Consider the following 19,041-nt stretch of genomic DNA (forward strand, 5'->3'; position numbering starts at 1 on the left):
AAAAGTCAGCCAATATTGTTAGTACACGAGATAACAATGTAATGAAACAGTAATCTGGAGGTTTACGACGCATATTTGTAGCGGTCATAAAGTTGTGGTGAATAAGTGAAGTAAATGACAATAGGAAATGGGCGGAGCCAAAAAGCTGGACGTCTTAATTTATGAAATTAAATTGTAAGAGATTTTTTCGTTGTGCGACGCGGATAATTGTACTATTTCTTGTAAAAAAAAAATCACTTTTCGCATCTATTATGAAACAGAAAAAACAAGATCAAGTTAGCTTAAATTATGGTTGGTAGACTGGTATCGGAAAGCTAATTAAGGGAACTTTTCGGCTCTACCTGATATTCTAATATGCAAAAAATCATGCCCTTAACAATGATTTATAACTCAAGATATTATTTTAATATGTAAAAAATCATGCCCTTAACAATGATTTCTAACTAAAGATAAGGCGTTCCAAAATTGAAGCGCTTACCTTGTGACAAATTGTACAAGTTGCCTTTAGTCGCACCTGGGCAAGCGAGAAATGTGCACGTGCTAACGAGCTCCCGCTCACCGAAAGAGAAAGAGACAAGCTCACGTTTAACAATGAGTAGGTATGACAAAGATATATGGTATGCGAAAATTAATCAAAAATTAATATGGGGCCACCTTGGAGTTAACTCCTTTCAAACAAAAAAGAATTACTCAAATCGGACCACGGGGTGTCGGAGTAATCGGTGAACATACATAAAAACTACTCGTATAGTTTTATAGTATAAGGAGTATTCAATCCTGGACTAAAACCCTCTTACATGTAATTGTAATTCTATGCATTACAATGGACATGTGCAAGGCAGGAAATCAGCCATGCACCCATGCTGCATACAGAACGCCTCAGAAGCATTTAATCTTTCATTTGAAATAACTTTAATGTACTTGTTATAATATTGGTGATGTTTGTGATAATGTTTCGAACATATACAACCAACAACAGTTAAAACGGGTAACTTTATATATAAAGAAAGATTTTATTTTTATTTTATTTATTGGAGAAACAACAGAAGTATGCGACAGGATAATAGGTTACATTGTTAGGTACATATATGATTGAGATGACACTTACTTCCTTAAACGCTCTCACTAAAACATACTTAAAATAAACGGACTTAACTAAAAGGTATGTTTGAATTTATGTGTAAATGTGAAAGATGAGTGAATTTATGTGTAAAATAAATAATATTAGAATATTATTTTTGTCAATAAAGTTTCGTTAACACAACATGATTATGTTTAGTTACCAAGTGCGTATAATTCTAACTAACTATGTATATAAAAACTGAACGGGTACTACAACTGTCTGTACCTAGGTAATGTGGGTATACTTCGGTATATATTTTATAAACGTCCGATGAAGTCATCGCTTCATTAATCTTGTTCGAATACCGACATATAGGGTGGGCCAATGATAAATGCATTTTAACGAAAGACGTCTAGAGGAAAAGAGAATTTATCACTGGCCCACCCTATATTATTTTTCCCCTCACTAGCTCGGAAGGTTGTCGTTTATCCTTTAATACCAGCGGGGAAAAACGCGTTTTATCCACTAGTGGGGAAAGTAATTTGACCTTGGATGGAGCGTGTTTAAGTAGCTTGACAGATAACAAAACGTAAAACGCTCATGATAATGGTTCGTTCGATATTAATTATCATTAAATAAATGGTTTGAGAATGTAATAAAAAATACCAAATTTAGCTTTATTTAATGATTTTAAGTCATAAACCTTAAAATTCCATAAGAAACGTTTGTTTTTTTTATAATGATGTTAAATATAATTCTGAACGCACAAGTTGAGTCGATGCAATTTCAAAACGCATCGTTGAAATTTCATACATCAGAAATGTCAACATTGTCAAAAATTTTTTTACTTAAAACCTTTTCTCATCGACTCGCGTAAAAATACACAACTTCCAGAGTTTTCTGTTATAATATCGTAAAGAAATAAGTGATTCCAGTGATGAAGATCATCTAACGCCTGTGGATGTTGCACTTTCCTCGCTATAGTGAGGTGAAAAGTTTTATGCTATACACACGGGCGCAAATGTATTTTACTTCTCGTGTATTGAAACACTCGCTACGCTCAGGATTCTATTTTAGAACCACTCGCTTCGCTCGTGGTTCACCTATAGAATCCTTTCGCTTACTCGTGTTTCAATTCTACACTCGCGGGTAAAATACAACTTTGCACCCTTGTATAACAAATAACTATTTATTGTTAGTAATTAATTAAACAAAATATAAATGGCAATAGTTTAGGTAAAATAGCTAAAATCATTGTCCCTTTCAAAATCACCTGTGTTTTACATAAGTTTGTTTTGGTACCTATGTATGCTATTGCTATATTGTAGTGTACGAGTAGGTATTATGTTTATAATGGTTCTTTACTGATAAACCATCATGGAACAATAGTGTTCCGGACATTTGGGAGGTGTGTGCGGAGCCGAAGCCAAATGCCGCATACTGGTGGAATCCCGCCTATAGGTTTACAAATTGTCAGTTGCCTGTGTGGACGATGCTCACGTCAAGACTAGACTTAAAACCTAGGCACCTACTGCAAAAACGAGCCACCGTCGGCGAAATTTATTCAAAACTATAGATTGCTCGTTACCAACTTAAATATTCATGAGCTGCTAGCGCGAGCCCGCAATGGACATTCATAATGTATAATAACGTAAATCATGGAGAAACATAATGCAGTACCACGATGTCCACAATATTAAGGTGTTCAACGTAAAGCTTATAGTGATATATATTTAGAGTTCAATTTTACTTGATTCAGCGCTATGTTTAAGTTGTTTTTATGGCCGCAGTAGTAATGAGGTTAGTTAGAATGAAGCTTGATTAAGCTTGTACCGTATAAATTATGTCATTTAGATAAATTTTTGAGTAATTACTGGTTGTAATGAAATAAAAGACACAAATGTCATAGAAATTAAATCTACAAATTGAATTAAGTGGAGGTAAAAGTGCGACACATGATGGTCACCATGTCATACTTATTTATCTACAATGCCTAGTTGTGGATAAATTGATTTAAAATCAATTTCCGGCAGTATATGCAGGCAGTAAAAATAGTTACAGCCAGCTATTTTCATATAGCTTCAATTTGAAATCAACCTTATCGAAAAGCGACAATGTGGTACCTTTTGGTTGAAAACGTCACAAATATGTATTTCGGAACACATATTTATTTTTAGGGTGTTAAGACCGGTTCACATTTGTCTGATGCAGCGTGCATCAGACAAATGTGCACGCAATCATATTAAATGTATGACACCGATATGCGTCACGACACGACACACAACACGACACGACAGACAAATGTGAACCGCTTTGATGCTGCCCGTACGACCACTTACGTATAGGTACATACAACAACACAACAACAGGTATGTTTTGTTACATAATACCTATATGTAAAACGTTCTATCGCACGAATTTTATTTAAAAAAACTCGTCATCCTATTTCTAATTTTTTTTCCGAACAAAGCCTAAAACAGATAAACAGTTCCTAAAGCTTTTGAACTTCAGCAGGACTCTTCTACTTGTAATTGGTAATTTTATTATCCCCGGGCAATCTTTCTACTGGTCTTTTGAGTTGACCAGTGAGAAGGATACTCCCTTCAAAAGTCCCATGTCATGTTAGGGAAAATCTTGACGTATGGCAACCCTACTTTTGCGCTTCTCCCACCGCGCACTTCGCACAGGCCAGGGACTGGACGCAAGCGGCGCGCGACGCAGCGAGCGGCAAATCAAAGCCGATCACACATTTGGGCGTGCGCAATGTATGAATGGCCCACAGACCGTGGAATGGCCTGATCTGTCGTTCGCCGCGCTACCGGCCGCCTGCGTTGCGTGCAGTACGCGGGCTTAAAAAATTCCAGACAAGTCAAGTAGCCCGGGCGAGTGAAGCTCGGGCAAGTCGAGTAACTTAGGCGAGTGAGCCGAACTTGACTAGAGGTCACGACATTCCGTCTGGGACATTTAGGTATAAATAAACGAATATGTTACGTCACAAGCCATTTCCATATAGACACTTGTAAGGCCACTTTTCGGTTTCTCAATGCACGTCATGAAAGTGTATTTAATACTGTTAATATATAATATATTTTTTAATAAAGTTGCTCAAAAATTGCTACTTTACGTAGCTGTTTAGCGTGCGGAAAGTTGGTTTTCGCGAACTAGTGCTTTTTACTTTACCAATTATTCTTGTTCCAATTCATGACTACTTATTGATGAGTGTTAATATTAGTTTCCTTTAAACGTCGTAATCAACATAAAAACCTACTGTTAATGTATGAATACGAAAAATATACATATTTCATATTTTATTACTTAATATCTTCATCTTTATAACACGTCTATTTTTTTATATTGAATATTGAAAAACCGTTCTTAATAAGTTGTCTGGATGGAACGGAACGCCTGTCAAAGAAGAGGCGTTTTTTCTTTCTGCTTTAAGTTTCCACAGGCAACATTCGATATTGTTTTTATAAATGTACGACACACAAATAATCGTAATTAACGATATTTGGGTAATAATAGTACAATGTTTTATATTTACAATTGTTTCTGTCTTATAGAACATGCATTTAAAAAAAACTTTCATTGAAGTGGGTTCAATAATAATAACACTCAGCTAAATAAACACCTCTTCATAACTCAAAAGTTGAAACTAATTATAATGTCAAAGTCAATGATGTCACATAACATAATTAATAATATAAAAGTTTCGAATTCCTTACTTGTTGTTTTTCTTATTTTTTCGCAACTGTATTAAAAAACGTCGTTCGATACACGCGCGGAAATGTCATTCTTCACTCGTCCCGAGTCTTGCCACTCGTCTGCGGCTCGTGGCAAGATATCTCGGTACTCGTGAAGTAATTACATACTTTCCGCACTAGCATTGAAATGTACTATTACAGTACATATGGTGCTAATTTACCGCCCTTGTGCGGTAACTGGCACTATACGTGCGTGTCGAAAATTTAAAGGGACGTATGTACAGTATGTACTGTAAAACGTTGTACAATACACGTGCGAAAAGGTAGTTCGCCACTCGTTGCGGATTTTCTACTTTTCGCACTTGTATCGTAATGTACTATTAATTTAGTACTATTTGCGTAGATTAATTGATTTTACCTGAATAGCATCGGGTTCACCAAAATCCATATAACTCGATTTTACTTAGTATGCCTATTTTTCAGGTAGTTTTTAGGGACTTATAACTCAAGATGAAAAGAGAGCTGAGTAAACTCAAGCTTGCAACAATATAGGGATATGTATCATATGTACACCTTATAAAACAGAGTCCCCCGCCGCGCCGCGTCTGTCTCTCTGTTATTCGCGTTTCACTGAACGGATTTTCATGCGGTTTTTACATATAAATAGAGTGATTCTTAAGGATGATTAAGGTGTATTTCTATTTCTAAGGCACATGTACATTATCAATTTGAAAGTTACTCTCCAAACTGCTTATCCAGTTTATTGGCGAGACAGTGTTCTTTATTTACAATTTTATGCACCTAGTTGCTATCGTTCTAAGCTTAGGTACCATAAGTTTGACATAAAAGCAACTCTTAGAAAATATATTATATATATATATATTAAAGTATCCTTTTACAGATACATAATTTTACCAGAAGATACACTGTGGAAAAATAACAAATCTAATATTAATAATAATTTGATAATAATACACGGCAGCTGAAGTCAAGGTAAGTTATCAAAGTGTTTTTTTTTATTTGTTCTTTACTTCCAATATGCTATATTTATTATCTCCTCTTAACCAATCTATTTCATTAAATATTTTTGGGACTTAGATGGTTGGCAGTCCTCAACTGTGCGTTTCTCCAGAAACTTCCTGCCTCGCACAGCTAAACTGTGGAATGAACTGTCGCCTGCGGTATTTCTAGACCGATACGACCTTCAAACTTTCAAGAAAAGAGCGTACTCCCATCTTAAAGGCCGGCAACGCACTTACAACCCCTCTGATGTTGCGGGTGTCCATGGGCGGCGGTAATCGCTTACCATCAGGTGATCCGCCTGCTCGTTTGCCTACTATATCATAAAAAAAATGAATCTGCGAAGCCGGAGTGGGTCGCTAGTTGTATATGTATACATATGTTTTGTTTTATTGTGTCTTAACCTGTCTTTTGTAGGTATAATAAAGTGTTTACATACATACATAATATGTAGGAAATATTTAAGCTACATAGTGTTGTTTTACACTTTACACGAACGTGTGGTGAAGAAGTAACCTTAAATGTTTTTTTATTTGTCAAAGAGATAACGAGTATAAATATGTAGCTTCACTTATTGCAAAAGGAACTTACCTCTACTGGTACCTAACTCAAAAGTTGAAACTAATTATAATGACTTGAAATATAAATCAGTATGTCAATAATTACTTTAATTTGAATTTTATCTAGAATTTTAAATGCTATAATAAGTTAGCTGTCCTGGTATTTATTGTAAAAACACAAGCGCATAAAAGACATGGGATTCTTCAAGAAGCGGGTATTTAGGGTTCTCAAGGGTCGGCAATGCTTAAGTGGCTCCTGTGATGTTGCTTACGTCCATGGGCGACGATGACTGCTTCCCATCAGGCGGCTCGTCTGCTCGATTGCTATCACATAAAAAAAAAAAGTAACGCTCTTATCCCAAAAGGTTATTCAATCGCAATAAAAATCGATCACGTTAATCGTATCATAATTTTTCGTTGAATCGACTCCGCTTCAAGACCGCGTTAAAACGATTTCTTAAAAATGCCAGAGACAAAAAAAGTAGTTCTCGAAGAGGCCGGGCGGCCGTGACAAATATACGAGTGCGTAATGGTGTTGGTGACGTTCGAATACAGACTGCACCACCATTGTAGCTGCCGACAGCGTTGCTGCCGCGAATGTCAAAGGAAACTTCAAACTTAATATAAATTTGATTTAGTTTCACGATTTTTACTTATTCACAACGACGGGACAATAAGTTTTAAATTCACCTCCGACGTTTCGAGGACGGCGTTGTCCCCGTGGTCTCCGAGAAGACTGGCTCAAGTTGACATCAACATCTCAGACCAAGACCAATCAATCAGACCAAGTGCGGGTAGTTCGAAAAACTCGCTCCCCTAGAAGATGTTGATGTCAACTTGAGTCAGTCTTCTCCGAGACCACGGGGACAACACGGAAACGTCGGAGGTGAATTTAAAACTTATTTTACGCGATTAAGGGTCGGTTGCACCAAACTGTTTGTCATCGTTAAAGAGTTCGCTAAATTTATTGTATGGAAAGTTTCATAGTAAACCGCCGCGGCCCGTCGGGTGACGTTGATCAGTCTGTCAAGTGCGGAAGGTGCAACTGGCTAGTTAACTCCCGTCGTTGTGAATAATAATTAATATAAATTTCTCGATAAAACGACCTTTCTGACATTTCCTGCAGTAATGCAGTCGACTGCAGCAGTATTGATCGATGTTGCTGCCCGGATTTTTGACATTTGCGGCAACAATGCAGTCGGCAGTAATGTCGCGCTGTAATATGCTGGTGTCGTCTGTGTGGTGTTTGGATTTTCACCCGTCAATCTAATCAGTAATCACTCACAGACTCACACTTGGGTTAATTATGATGAATAAAACAATTTATTATTGCTCCACACAGTGCGCTTGTAACATAGCCGCCGCCATGACAGTGACTAGTGTTGCCAACGCATGTGCACGCCACGCTGTGGTGGTCATCAATAAATAAGCAGTTATTTATTGATGAACACCACAGTCTGCATCCGAACCAGACCTTTATGGAGATGGCGAGTGGAAGTTATTTAACGAGGAAAAAAGACGTATAAGACATTGATTTTATGTTTGTGTTATGCCATATTATTGCAGTAGGACATACAGTGGGTTATAAGTAAACTGCCAATGCCATCTTTAACAAACTTAGGTAATATCCAGTCTAATGTGCACCGGCATTGTACTCTAAAACAGAATAATCATTTAAATTATCAGATAATTTTAAAATTGTGTCAATCACACAAACATTTCTTAAATAATAATAAAAATCTTAAAAATCTACCGTTTTGACATAAAGTTTCCTGTCAACTATTTGTCTAAACCAACTCGAAAACAAGTCAGGTTTTCGAAAGCCTCAAAACCATGTGCTAGTCGCACTCAAACAAATACTCGTCAAGTGTAAACTGTGCTTAGCTTTCTTAACATATACATATGTAATTAGGAAAAGTGCAAGTCACTATTAGTAAAAAATGTAAGCGGTAGTGAGTAGGCATTAAACATCTAATTTAAACTAACTTTGTATTTAAACGAACGGAGGTCGTCGTATAGATAGTAACTCGTAAGCTCACACAAATTAGTGATTTGATTACTACATACTTGATTTTAAAAGACAGTAACTTGTAGGTAAGTATATGTAAATACTCTTTCATAGATACCATCAGTACAGAGTCGGACTAAGCTAACTCTGCATTGCATTTGCAATGACAAAGTGTGGCAATAATGTCAAATTTCTATGAAAATATGATGTTGATAATGAAAACCTTCAAGAAAAGAGCGTATTCCCATCTTAAAGGCCGGCAACGCACTTACAACCCCTCTGGTGTTGCAGGTGTCCATGGGCGGCGGTAATCGCTTACCATCAGGTGATCCGTCTGCTCGTTTGCCTCCTATTTCATAAAAAAAAAACATTCAATCACACTGTTATATTTAAACTGGTGCAAAGTCCCGTACTTTCGGTCGCAGTACAGAAATTCACACGCAACCGAATGAAGATTAAATAAGTTTGCAGTCTATTGCACAAACCAGTCACGCAAAAAGGCTTTATCTTTCTACTATACTCTATATTAACACCGCCATTATATACCGTAAAAGTAAAACTAGTGCACACTATACCCACTGTACCGAAAATTGGGCCAGCAACAATGTACCCGAACACAACAGATAAGAAAAGTCCAGCTTTCGTCATGCTTTTAAAGCACCAACGGACAATGTATAGCGCTTAAGTCCATTTTCCTTTGTCGCGACATTCCGAAGTAGGGCATGTATGCATGGATGCAGCTGATCAGGCGAGAGCGCCGCTAGAATTAAAAAGAAAACTCTCCGTTTTAGAACGTGCAATTTTGGAAATGGAAGCGCTTCAATGGAGAGTAATATTTGGATTGGAAATCAGCCCGTGGTGGTAAAGGTGACGTTCGGATGGTGACTGCAATGTTACTGTTGTAACGTTACTGCCGCAGTGTTAACGCGGGCGAAGTCACTGTGAATCTCCTTGAAAAACATATTCGCTGTGGCAATTAGTGTAACTTTGTAATTAGGCATACTTTGTATGGGGTGTTTCAACCCCATCCCGCAAGTCAACGTGTTAATTAACACGTTCACTTAACTGTTTGGAGGAGTTAAATAACATGATTAATATTTTGGAACACACTTAAATAGGATATAATACTTAAATGCTAACAAATATTAATATAGAAAAATTACATAGATATCAATCAAGTATTTAATATCAATCGGAATGCAATATTTGGTTTTTAGTACCAACCAGTCATATAAGGGTGATAAACATGCTATGAGTAATCTATGCCTAAAAATTATTGTCATGCTAGTCATTACACGAGATTATTTGACACTGAATCACATATGATTCATGCAGGATACTTCAACCAAGTAATGCTCAAAAAAGATGTAATATTCTGTCAACTATAACTCTATTAACGTTTTTGTAACTTGACTTAAAGATTTTTTACTTACAAATTAAAATGACAAACAAGAAATTATGTAACATAAACAATTAGGCTAAGTGGCAACCGTCAGAGGGTTGATTTTGTTGAGGTACAAGTATGACCTTACCCTTTTAGGTATATATTTTATTTATCAAGCAACATGGCACATAAAAGCTGCGAACCATAAACATTAAATTAAAAATTAAGATTTAATTAAAATACAATTACTTAAATTGAACGCTACTCTTAACCATTTCTATAGAGTTAGCAAAGTAACCCCTTAAATCGACACAAAATACGGAATCTCAGAGGGCATTAGTTGTAATGATTCTGATTTAAAAAAATGTGCAAAAAGTGGTTACATTATCTGTCCAGTATTTTGTACTTTGTCGAATGAAGGGCAAAATTTTAAATAGAGTTGACAGAACATAGTGTCTCAAATGAGGCTTCTAAGGATTGTATTATAGAGGGATGAAATTGAAGGCCCAGGCTATATAGGGGTTGCATTATAATATCACGTACCCTGTACCAAGTGGCCACCTGAGGTCCCGAGTCACCACCGAACCGAAAACAATATACATACATATTATATTATATGTAAACTACGAGCAATATTCAGTTATGGGTTAGTATAAGTACACTAACGTATCAAAATACGGTTTAGGATATTTTAAGAAATATATTGATTAATATATTAATTACTAGTTTTTGGTAATTAAAACCGTTATTATTGCACATAATTAATTAATGTAATTATCTAGGGCAATATGATATTAAAACAATAAGTAAGTAGGTATATATAGGTATACCTAAAAAACATGAAAACAATAAAACATATACCAAATAATTTGATATACCTACTCAAGGTATTACAATAAAATAACACCAATAGGCATATTAATATCATAATATTAAAAGTTTAAAACACAAAAGAGACACTTAAGGCCTGTGCACACCGGATGCGTGTGCGTAGACGTGCACGTGCGCGTTGTAATATACAGATCCTTATGAGAGACGGCACACCGCTTGTGTGACGTGTGCGTGCACGGCTCCAACATTTTAGCGCACGTGCATGTCGACGCACACGCAGCCGGTGTGCTCTGGCCTTTATCAATAATGTTGTAATATCTGCGTGGGACTGATAAACAATTAAGCTACAAAAATATATTTCATCAGCAATATTTTTACAATAGAACGCCACTATCCACATGGCCTGGTCTTGTCTGTCCTAACCCTACCAGTGGTTCTAAAGCGGTGGTCCGTGCGAAGTACGACCGGATGGAAGCTGGAAATGGAAGACCTAGTGGCTGAACCTAACATTATACGGGAAGCTACAGCTCACAGACTCCGTTGGCTAGACCATATTGCGAGAATGGATAAAAATCGGAATGGGAAAAGAGCGTATCTGAGCCACCTAAGAAGGATGTTCTGTCGGACGCCCCATGCAGGCGCTGGAGCGACATGGAGTCAACAAGAATTTGCTACAACAGAAGTCTTTGCTGATCAATGAGATAACGGCGGACTTAAGACATTTCTACTAAAAATTCTATTCCTGTGTACATTAATATATATCCACTTTTGCATCATACAAAAAAAAGTGTTGGTTCTTTAGCCGTCATTCGAATTTCATCTACAACACCACTGCATAAGGTCGTATTTACCAGTAAACGGTTATAAAAGGCGTTTTTTCATGTTCCTCGTTTGGCGTAACCAGCATTTAAGAGCGACTTGAACGTAACGGTAAGAAACAGGTTTTCATTGTAGACCGCCGCCGTCAAGTTGAGATTTTCCGATATCTATTAGACTTGCAATTATTTCAATGTGCTCGGTGGCCCGTCTCAATTAATAATTGATAGTATAAATGAAAATCCATTGATGAGTGGCGGATGAAGTCTTTCTAAAAATACAACTGATGCACGATAGTCCATATAATTCGAGCTCTGATATTTTTCGCATGAAGTCATCTGGTTGGAGTTTCCCTAGACATATTTTATCTTATTGGAGTTGGACCATTCTTAAAACAACTTCGCGGAGTTACAAATTCTTTGAATATATTCGGTACGAGCATTCAGGGACCGGACAACCCTTTCCGCGATAAAACCCTTTCAATGGGCGACACTTAAACACGGCTAACACATTGAAAGAGTTTCCCTTTTGAACTGCAAGCCCATTCATACCCTTACCTTTGACTAACCCTTACCGAAAAGCTAACCAAAAATAAGGCTAGCTCTTAATAAGGGTTACCCTTATCTTTAACCGCTTTTTATAAAGGTTTCCCTTTGCGTGAAAGAGACAGGATTAGTATATATCTATGGTAGTGCATGAAAAGGAAAGAAAATACGTGCCTAGTCAAAGAACGCCGCCGTCGCCACCGACGATCGCTCGGATTCGAAGTAATGTGTGCTTTATGAACAACGTAGACGACTTAAATTAGCACGCTTATATGCTAAAAGGGAAGCCCTTTATAAGGCTAACCCTTATAAGCAATATACAAGGTGTTGGTGAGCGGATGATAAGGGTTTTGTAAGGGTATTCGGGCTACCGATTACTCAAATGTGGTAGCTTTATATAAGGGTTTTTAAAAGCAAAACAAAGGGTTTCGTCTGGCAAAGGGTATGGTGAGTTAAGCCTTATGCAATACCCTTATAAAACCCCGATAAGGGATAGCGGGCCGGTCCCTGCGAGCATTTCTAATAAGAGTCACAGGAATCCGTCGCCAAAAGACCGTTTCCATATAATAGAAGTTACGATCTCCATTTTAAAACGACATGCTTAAATTACACAAAACTTGGAATTAACTTTTATGTAACATATATCTATCTATGTCTGGTATTCTTTTCATTGCAAAAAATTGTGATACAAAGAAAATAAAGCGAGTAGAATTGTATATAAAGTTTCTATTCGCTAATTTTTTTTTGTCTCTGCCAAGTTTCATGTCATTTCAGTAAGTTGTTTTAAAATGAGAGCGTAACTTTGATTGTATGGTGGCGGCGAGATTCGTGTGACTCAACTCAAAAGGAATAAACCTACTTAGTCTATGCAATGAAGGAAAACTATATTCAATTACTCGAAACAAGTAACATGACGGTCAAGCTACAGTTACTTCATTACAAGTACATATTCATACTTAAATTAGTATAAAATCCCCGTGAATGGTAAAACAGTTAGTCCGGGATTCGATCCCGCGTCGCTGACACAGTTCTCAATGGGACCGGTTTTGTTTACTTACATAAACATTGCAACAGCGTTTGAGGTTGAGGTAACCGATAAGCACGCGTGTGCACCTTTCTTCATGTTGTTAGATACGTCATACGTCCAACAATCCAGAAAATGTTTTGCAAAAAAAGCGCCTATTTTTTGAGGGTGGATCCTTTTAGATAAACTGCATCCAGTTATGGAGTAGAATGGGCTTGTCTCCGCAACTTGACGTAGTTTAGGGTTAAATAACACTTTATTCAACATCTATTTTTGATAAGAGTATACGACTATCTTGTCTTAAAAAAAAAATTGCCTCTATCTATGCACGAAGATTTTTCGTGACAACACTGTGCACTGGTTCTGGGACTGTTGTACCAGACCTGCTAATAGGATGATTGGCGCGACAGTATCTCGCGGCGAGATAGACTACCCGTCCCTCTTTAATTCATACAGTTAGTAAAGACGGGTAGTGGCGAGATACTCTCGCGCCAATCATGTGCTAGCCCGGTTGGTATTTGGCTGTGTGGTATGTAAGATTTAAGTCCGAACGGCGTCACGTAACGCAAATATTCAGAATTATGTTTTTCTGCTGAAGGGTTTAAGGTTGACCTACGTAAATACGAAAGTTCTGGCATTCTATTAACGAAAACAAAACATTTCTGATGAACGAAATAAGTTGGAGTCGAATTTTTTGTTACTTTATAGGCTTACATTACGCAATATTTTTAAAAATGTCGTGGAAGCGTGATCCACCCGAAAAGTACCTAATACGCATACCTAGTTGCTTACTAAGTTCTGGTACCAGAGTTTTCACGGAATAAAAGGAAATAGGTAGCGATTTATATTTAATTATTCATGTATACAGTTGTTAAGCTTATTTATAAGTGATAAGCTTTACCATACAACCTAATAAACATTGTTGTTTTGGTTTTGCAGAATTCCTTATATAAAGCACTCGGAAAAATGGCGTAAATAAATACGTCAAAAGTACGCTCCCTGTTCATGTCGTTTTCAAATGCTATTTATTTCTTATCATATTAAGGATGTATCAGCCTTGCACAATTCGATAGCTGGATTATTCATCTTTAATTTAACATATAGTTTCTTTGATTAAATATAAATGGTGGTAACAAAATTTGCGGTAATACGCCTCATTAAAACAAGCAATTGAACCTTCAGGCAAAGTTGCAAGATTGCATTGGACACACTTTTGTAAAGTATAATTTTCATAAATTGACCTCTTGTATACGTCTTCAGGCACTCTTTCCAAGGATTCCCATAAATTCTCCATCTGAATTTTATATTATTATATCATGTTTTGATCATTACAAAATAAGCTATCAAACTGTGCCTAAACTTTTTTATTTTAAGCTATTCTATATTTAATTAGTTGAAAACTAGTAACAGAACTTAGTGACAGAATAGGTAGTGATCATTTAATCATCAATTAAATCTTCTAGACGATTTCATAGGTATTTAATTATTAAACAAATACTAATTTGCATTGTTAGAGATTTAAACTAAAATTGTTTTAATTAATATTCCAACTTCAGTATTGTTCAAGGTTAAAGCTAATATTATAATTAAAAACGTGACGAACGTTTCAAATTCCCTGAGAGCTTTCTCGAAAATAGTTTAAATCGTACCGAATTCAAATTGAATTCCATAGCAAACACTCCTAAGGGCGCTTCGTTCGAAGAAACGATTTGCATTCGAGCAGCGTCTAATAAAAATAAAAACGCTTATCTAGCAAATATTGTCAGTGGAAAAAGGCGGCAAATTAAAATAATGTAGGCGCGAAGGGTTTTCGTCCCATAGAAAATTAGATTTTCGCGCCTTATCTACTAACAAGATTTGCTTGACCAACAGAACTATAGTAAAACGATTTGCTTTCCATTAATCGAACGCTTTCATCATTTTCATAAAATAAGTACCATGTTATTTATTCGTACGTAAATTTAAGTAGAAACGTTTTACTCTAAGTAAACATAGTCTAATTAGGCAAATTGAAAAATGTAGGCGCGAAGGGTTACCGTCCCATAGAAAATCTGAATTTCGCGCCTTTTTCTACTGACAAAGTTGTTAGACAGACTATATTTTCAGGAATTTTCCAATCAAAACAAAACAGAATTCAATAGAGCACAGCTAAGTGACCATTTTGTTTTAAAAAAAAAAAACGGAATATTATACGCTGTTCCGCATAACGCTCGGTAAGTATTATGTAAATGCGGAATTTACATTTAAAATGAGAAGGTGAGAGAAATATTTTAGCCGTAACATTGAATAATCGATGAATCAACAATCTGAATAAGCGAAAGTTCGTGATAGTTAATACCGGTTTCGGGAGTTTCGAAGGTAGTCCGATATAATTATAATGTTTGGCCTGCAAGCATTTTTGAACTTTTAGATTAGCTTTGCCTAATGCCTAATAAAGGTGCTACTTGAAAAAAGCAAATCGATACTTTTTAGGGTTCCGTACCCAAAGGTTAAAAATGGGACCCTATTCCTAAGACTCCGCTGTCCGTCTGTTCGTCCGTCTGTCCGTCTGTCTGTCACCAGGCTGTATCTCATGAACCGTGATAGCTAGACAGTTGAAATTTTCACAGATGATGTATTTCTGTTGCCGCTATAACAACAAATACTAAAAACAGAATAATATAAATATTGAAATGAGGCTCCCATACAACAAACGTGATTTTTTTGCTGTTTTTTTCCGTAATGGTACGGAATCCTTCGTGCGCGAGTCCGACTCGCACTTGGCCGGTTTTTTTATAAGCACATACCTCGTTTTTTTAGCATTAGGTAATAAGGTAAACAATCATGACGAGTCTTTTTGTTTAAAAATCCTTTTGAAAAGGAAGTCACAGCAAATATGTAAAAATTATCAAACAAGGACATATAACATTCTTTTGTAATATATATGTATAATTACATTCTTCGTAATAAGTAGGTATAGTTACCATTTTTTAAAGCGTTTTTCAAAAAAAGACGTCATATTATTTACACTTTTTCTAATGCTAGAAAACGAGATACCTATAGGGCATAATTGTACTTTAGACGTGTTTAACGTGATTTCTATTCAGTGCAATTAAAAAAAAGAACTATATTTACTTTTAAGCCCTAAAACATGTCACAAAGAAATCCATTAATATAGAATGGATTATGATCAACAACAACTTAGCGCCGAATTTTAATTCTGACGTCAAACAACGCAGAAAAAATGAGTTTAAACAACAAGATAACAATTTAAAAGGAAGATTTAAATGAGATAAGAAGATAACAGTTGTGCAAAGAAGCTAAGAAACGTGTTTAAGTGCGAACCAGTTCGAACAGGGAAAAAAAAGGCATGAAGCTTCTTAAGTACCTAAGTAATTGTGAGAACATTTGTAAACAATCGCGCCTTTTATATTATGTCCAATGGCTTACTCGAAGTGCTGTTTTTGAGGTTTCCGCGTGATATTTCGATATTGACCCTCTTCAATGCCGGTATTGAAATATGATCTGCTATTTCGGGATTCTGGAATTCTGGTATTCATACCAGGGTATGGTATACTATACTCCATAACATGTCAAGCGCGACTTCAAGTATGGAGTCAAACACGACAACGCAAGTCATGTTAAGCAGTCTGATCATAAATGGCTACTGACCTTGGGCAAAGCAGCGAGGCACTGCTGCTTAACATCCCAGACGAGCTGGTCTCTCGGGAACTGCAGGCTCTTCTGCACGTTCAGCTCGGGCACGTGCACGCGTACCAGCAGCCAGCCCGAGGGCTCGGGGCTCTCGCCTTCCATGGTTACGTCATCTGAAACAATCGTTTTCAAATTATAACTTTCGGATTTTTATTCTCTTACACAAGTAACACAACCCTACAGATAAAGTCAAATAATTTATTGATAATAAAACACAAAGGAAACGGGTAAATAGGTAAGGTTGGCTTCGTAATTGCATAAATGTATTGGACAAGCATCTTCATGCCCATATTCTAGAGGTACATTAAAACTAACACAAATCATAATTTCTGCAACAAGCTTCGTCAAAACATCTATAAACTAATAATGCCTATCCCCAACCTGCACTAAGCCTGGCCCAAAAGTTCGCATTATGCTGGCAGCGATCCCACGCTGTATGGCGATGGAAACTTGCTGGACCAGCCAAGACCTCAGTAAACGCCTGTCCAACTCCCTTAAATTATAGCTACATTATATATTGGAGAATTGTGGTAGGATGCCGGAAAACGGTTGATTATGTCAATTAAATTTAAAGTTTATTTAGGTGATTTAGGTACTGAACAAAAAATTATTGCAACAAAAATTTAGTATGCCAGTTGAAGAGGTATTTTTACATATGCCGGGTGCCTTTGATGTTGAATGTAGTTAAAGGCGTTAAGAGTCTTAACTCGACAACGTCCAAAATACTGGATATAACCTTTGAGTTTTAACGATATTTATGCATTTTTTTCTTACACTAGAATTATTGAGCGACGCGAAGGTACGAACGCACGACCACGACCTTCCGTTTTTTGTGACGAATTATGGGTTATATTCACGCCATTCATAATTTTTTAATAGACGAAAATGAGAAATATAATAGTTATGGTCTGTCAAGTGTAATCGTCCCATAGAAAATATGAATGTCGCGCCTTTTTCTACTGACAAAGTTGTTTGGCAGACTATAGTAAGAATGAATACCGGTTAAATATAGTCTGTATTTGACTATTCGTAATCTTAATTAAACTAGCTCGTTTGGAAAGTTTGACAGCTCTCTATGTAAATTAGAATGAGAGCAGCCGGAGTCGAAGTTCGTGAAATGTGCGTGTCGAGAAGACGTGCTTTTAGTTTCATACAAATTATAGCGTGTAAAGGAAAAAAATCAACAGTATTATTATTAATAAAAAAATCTGTAAGCTCGCAATTTGACATTGCGCCATGATGTTGTAACATCTATGTGACAAATAAATAAAAGCTAACAGTCACACGAGTCACACGACCATCTTCAATACGTAAAACTCACGTCATTTTAGCACAATGAACTTACGAAATGTTATTTTGTCATATGTCATTATCGTAACCATAAAGTAACTTAAGAAGCAACCATAGATATGCAACACATGGTATTGCATGCTAGCATTGTATCGTGACAGTGAAAAGTTGGTAAATTGGTCAAACTAGTTGGTCAATCGGCAATAATCGTTGAACGAACGATCTGTCAAAAAGGACTGTCGTTCGCTGCATAATAAACTGTCACACGCTGACCTACTGTCAGTTGTGGTGTTATTTATGTCAGATTGGCTATTTTATTACCGTGAACTTTTACTGTCTTAAAACAACACTACTGCGGCAGTTGAGTTAAAATTAGAATCATCATTTTCCTCGCGTCATCCCGGCTTTTGCCACGGCTCATGGAAGCCTGGGGTCCGCTTGACAACTAATCTCAAGAATTGGCGTAGGCACTAGTTTTTACGAAAGCGACTGCCATCTGGCCTTCTAACCCAGAGATAAACTGGGTTCTATCGGGATTAGTCCGGTTGCCTCACGATGTTTTCCTTCACCGAAAAGCGAATGGTAAATATCAAATGATATTTCGTACATACGTTTCGAAAACCCACTTATACAGTCAAGCCGGGGTTTGAACCCGCGACCTTCGGATTGAAAATCGCACGTTTTTACCGCTAGGCCAGCAGCGCTAGAGTAAAAAGTACCTAGAATTAACACGAATAAAAGATTGCCCAATAATAAAACGATAACCGAATCATATTGGCATTGGTTTAATTACTTAATATAAAACTGGCATATGACGCGTATGTTCACTTTTTGTCACCTTGTTGCAGATGACAAGTTGAGGGTAGATAAAACCCGCAAAAATGGCAAAAGTGTTTAAAATCATCTTAGAAAAATATATTTAGATACATTACCTATTTATGCACTTTTATGCTATGTATAAGAACATGATGAATTTGAGGCATTTGTTGATTCAATTCAACAATAATTTCGTTGTTATTTGCGTGTGTATGATCTTCGGAAAAACGACCCACAATTTAGAACGATTTAACGTCATGTGATAGCTTCTAATTAACGAGCAATAC

General features: G+C 36.6%; 1 protein-coding gene across 1 annotated transcript in view; it reads right to left on the minus strand.

The window, feature by feature from the left end:
• LOC134741745 (SH3 and multiple ankyrin repeat domains protein 3) overlaps positions 1 to 19,041 on the minus strand; it is a 180,786-nt gene that overhangs the window by 111,257 nt on the left and 50,488 nt on the right. The window contains exon 2 of the mRNA XM_063674639.1: positions 16,607 to 16,761. Coding sequence (XP_063530709.1) covers positions 16,607 to 16,750 — 144 coding nt within the window. The 5' untranslated portion in view covers positions 16,751 to 16,761. The remainder of the gene's footprint in view (positions 1 to 16,606; positions 16,762 to 19,041) is intronic.

Source organism: Cydia strobilella, chromosome 5 (assembly GCF_947568885.1).
Source record: "Cydia strobilella chromosome 5, ilCydStro3.1, whole genome shotgun sequence".
NCBI classification, from domain to species: domain Eukaryota; kingdom Metazoa; phylum Arthropoda; class Insecta; order Lepidoptera; family Tortricidae; genus Cydia; species Cydia strobilella.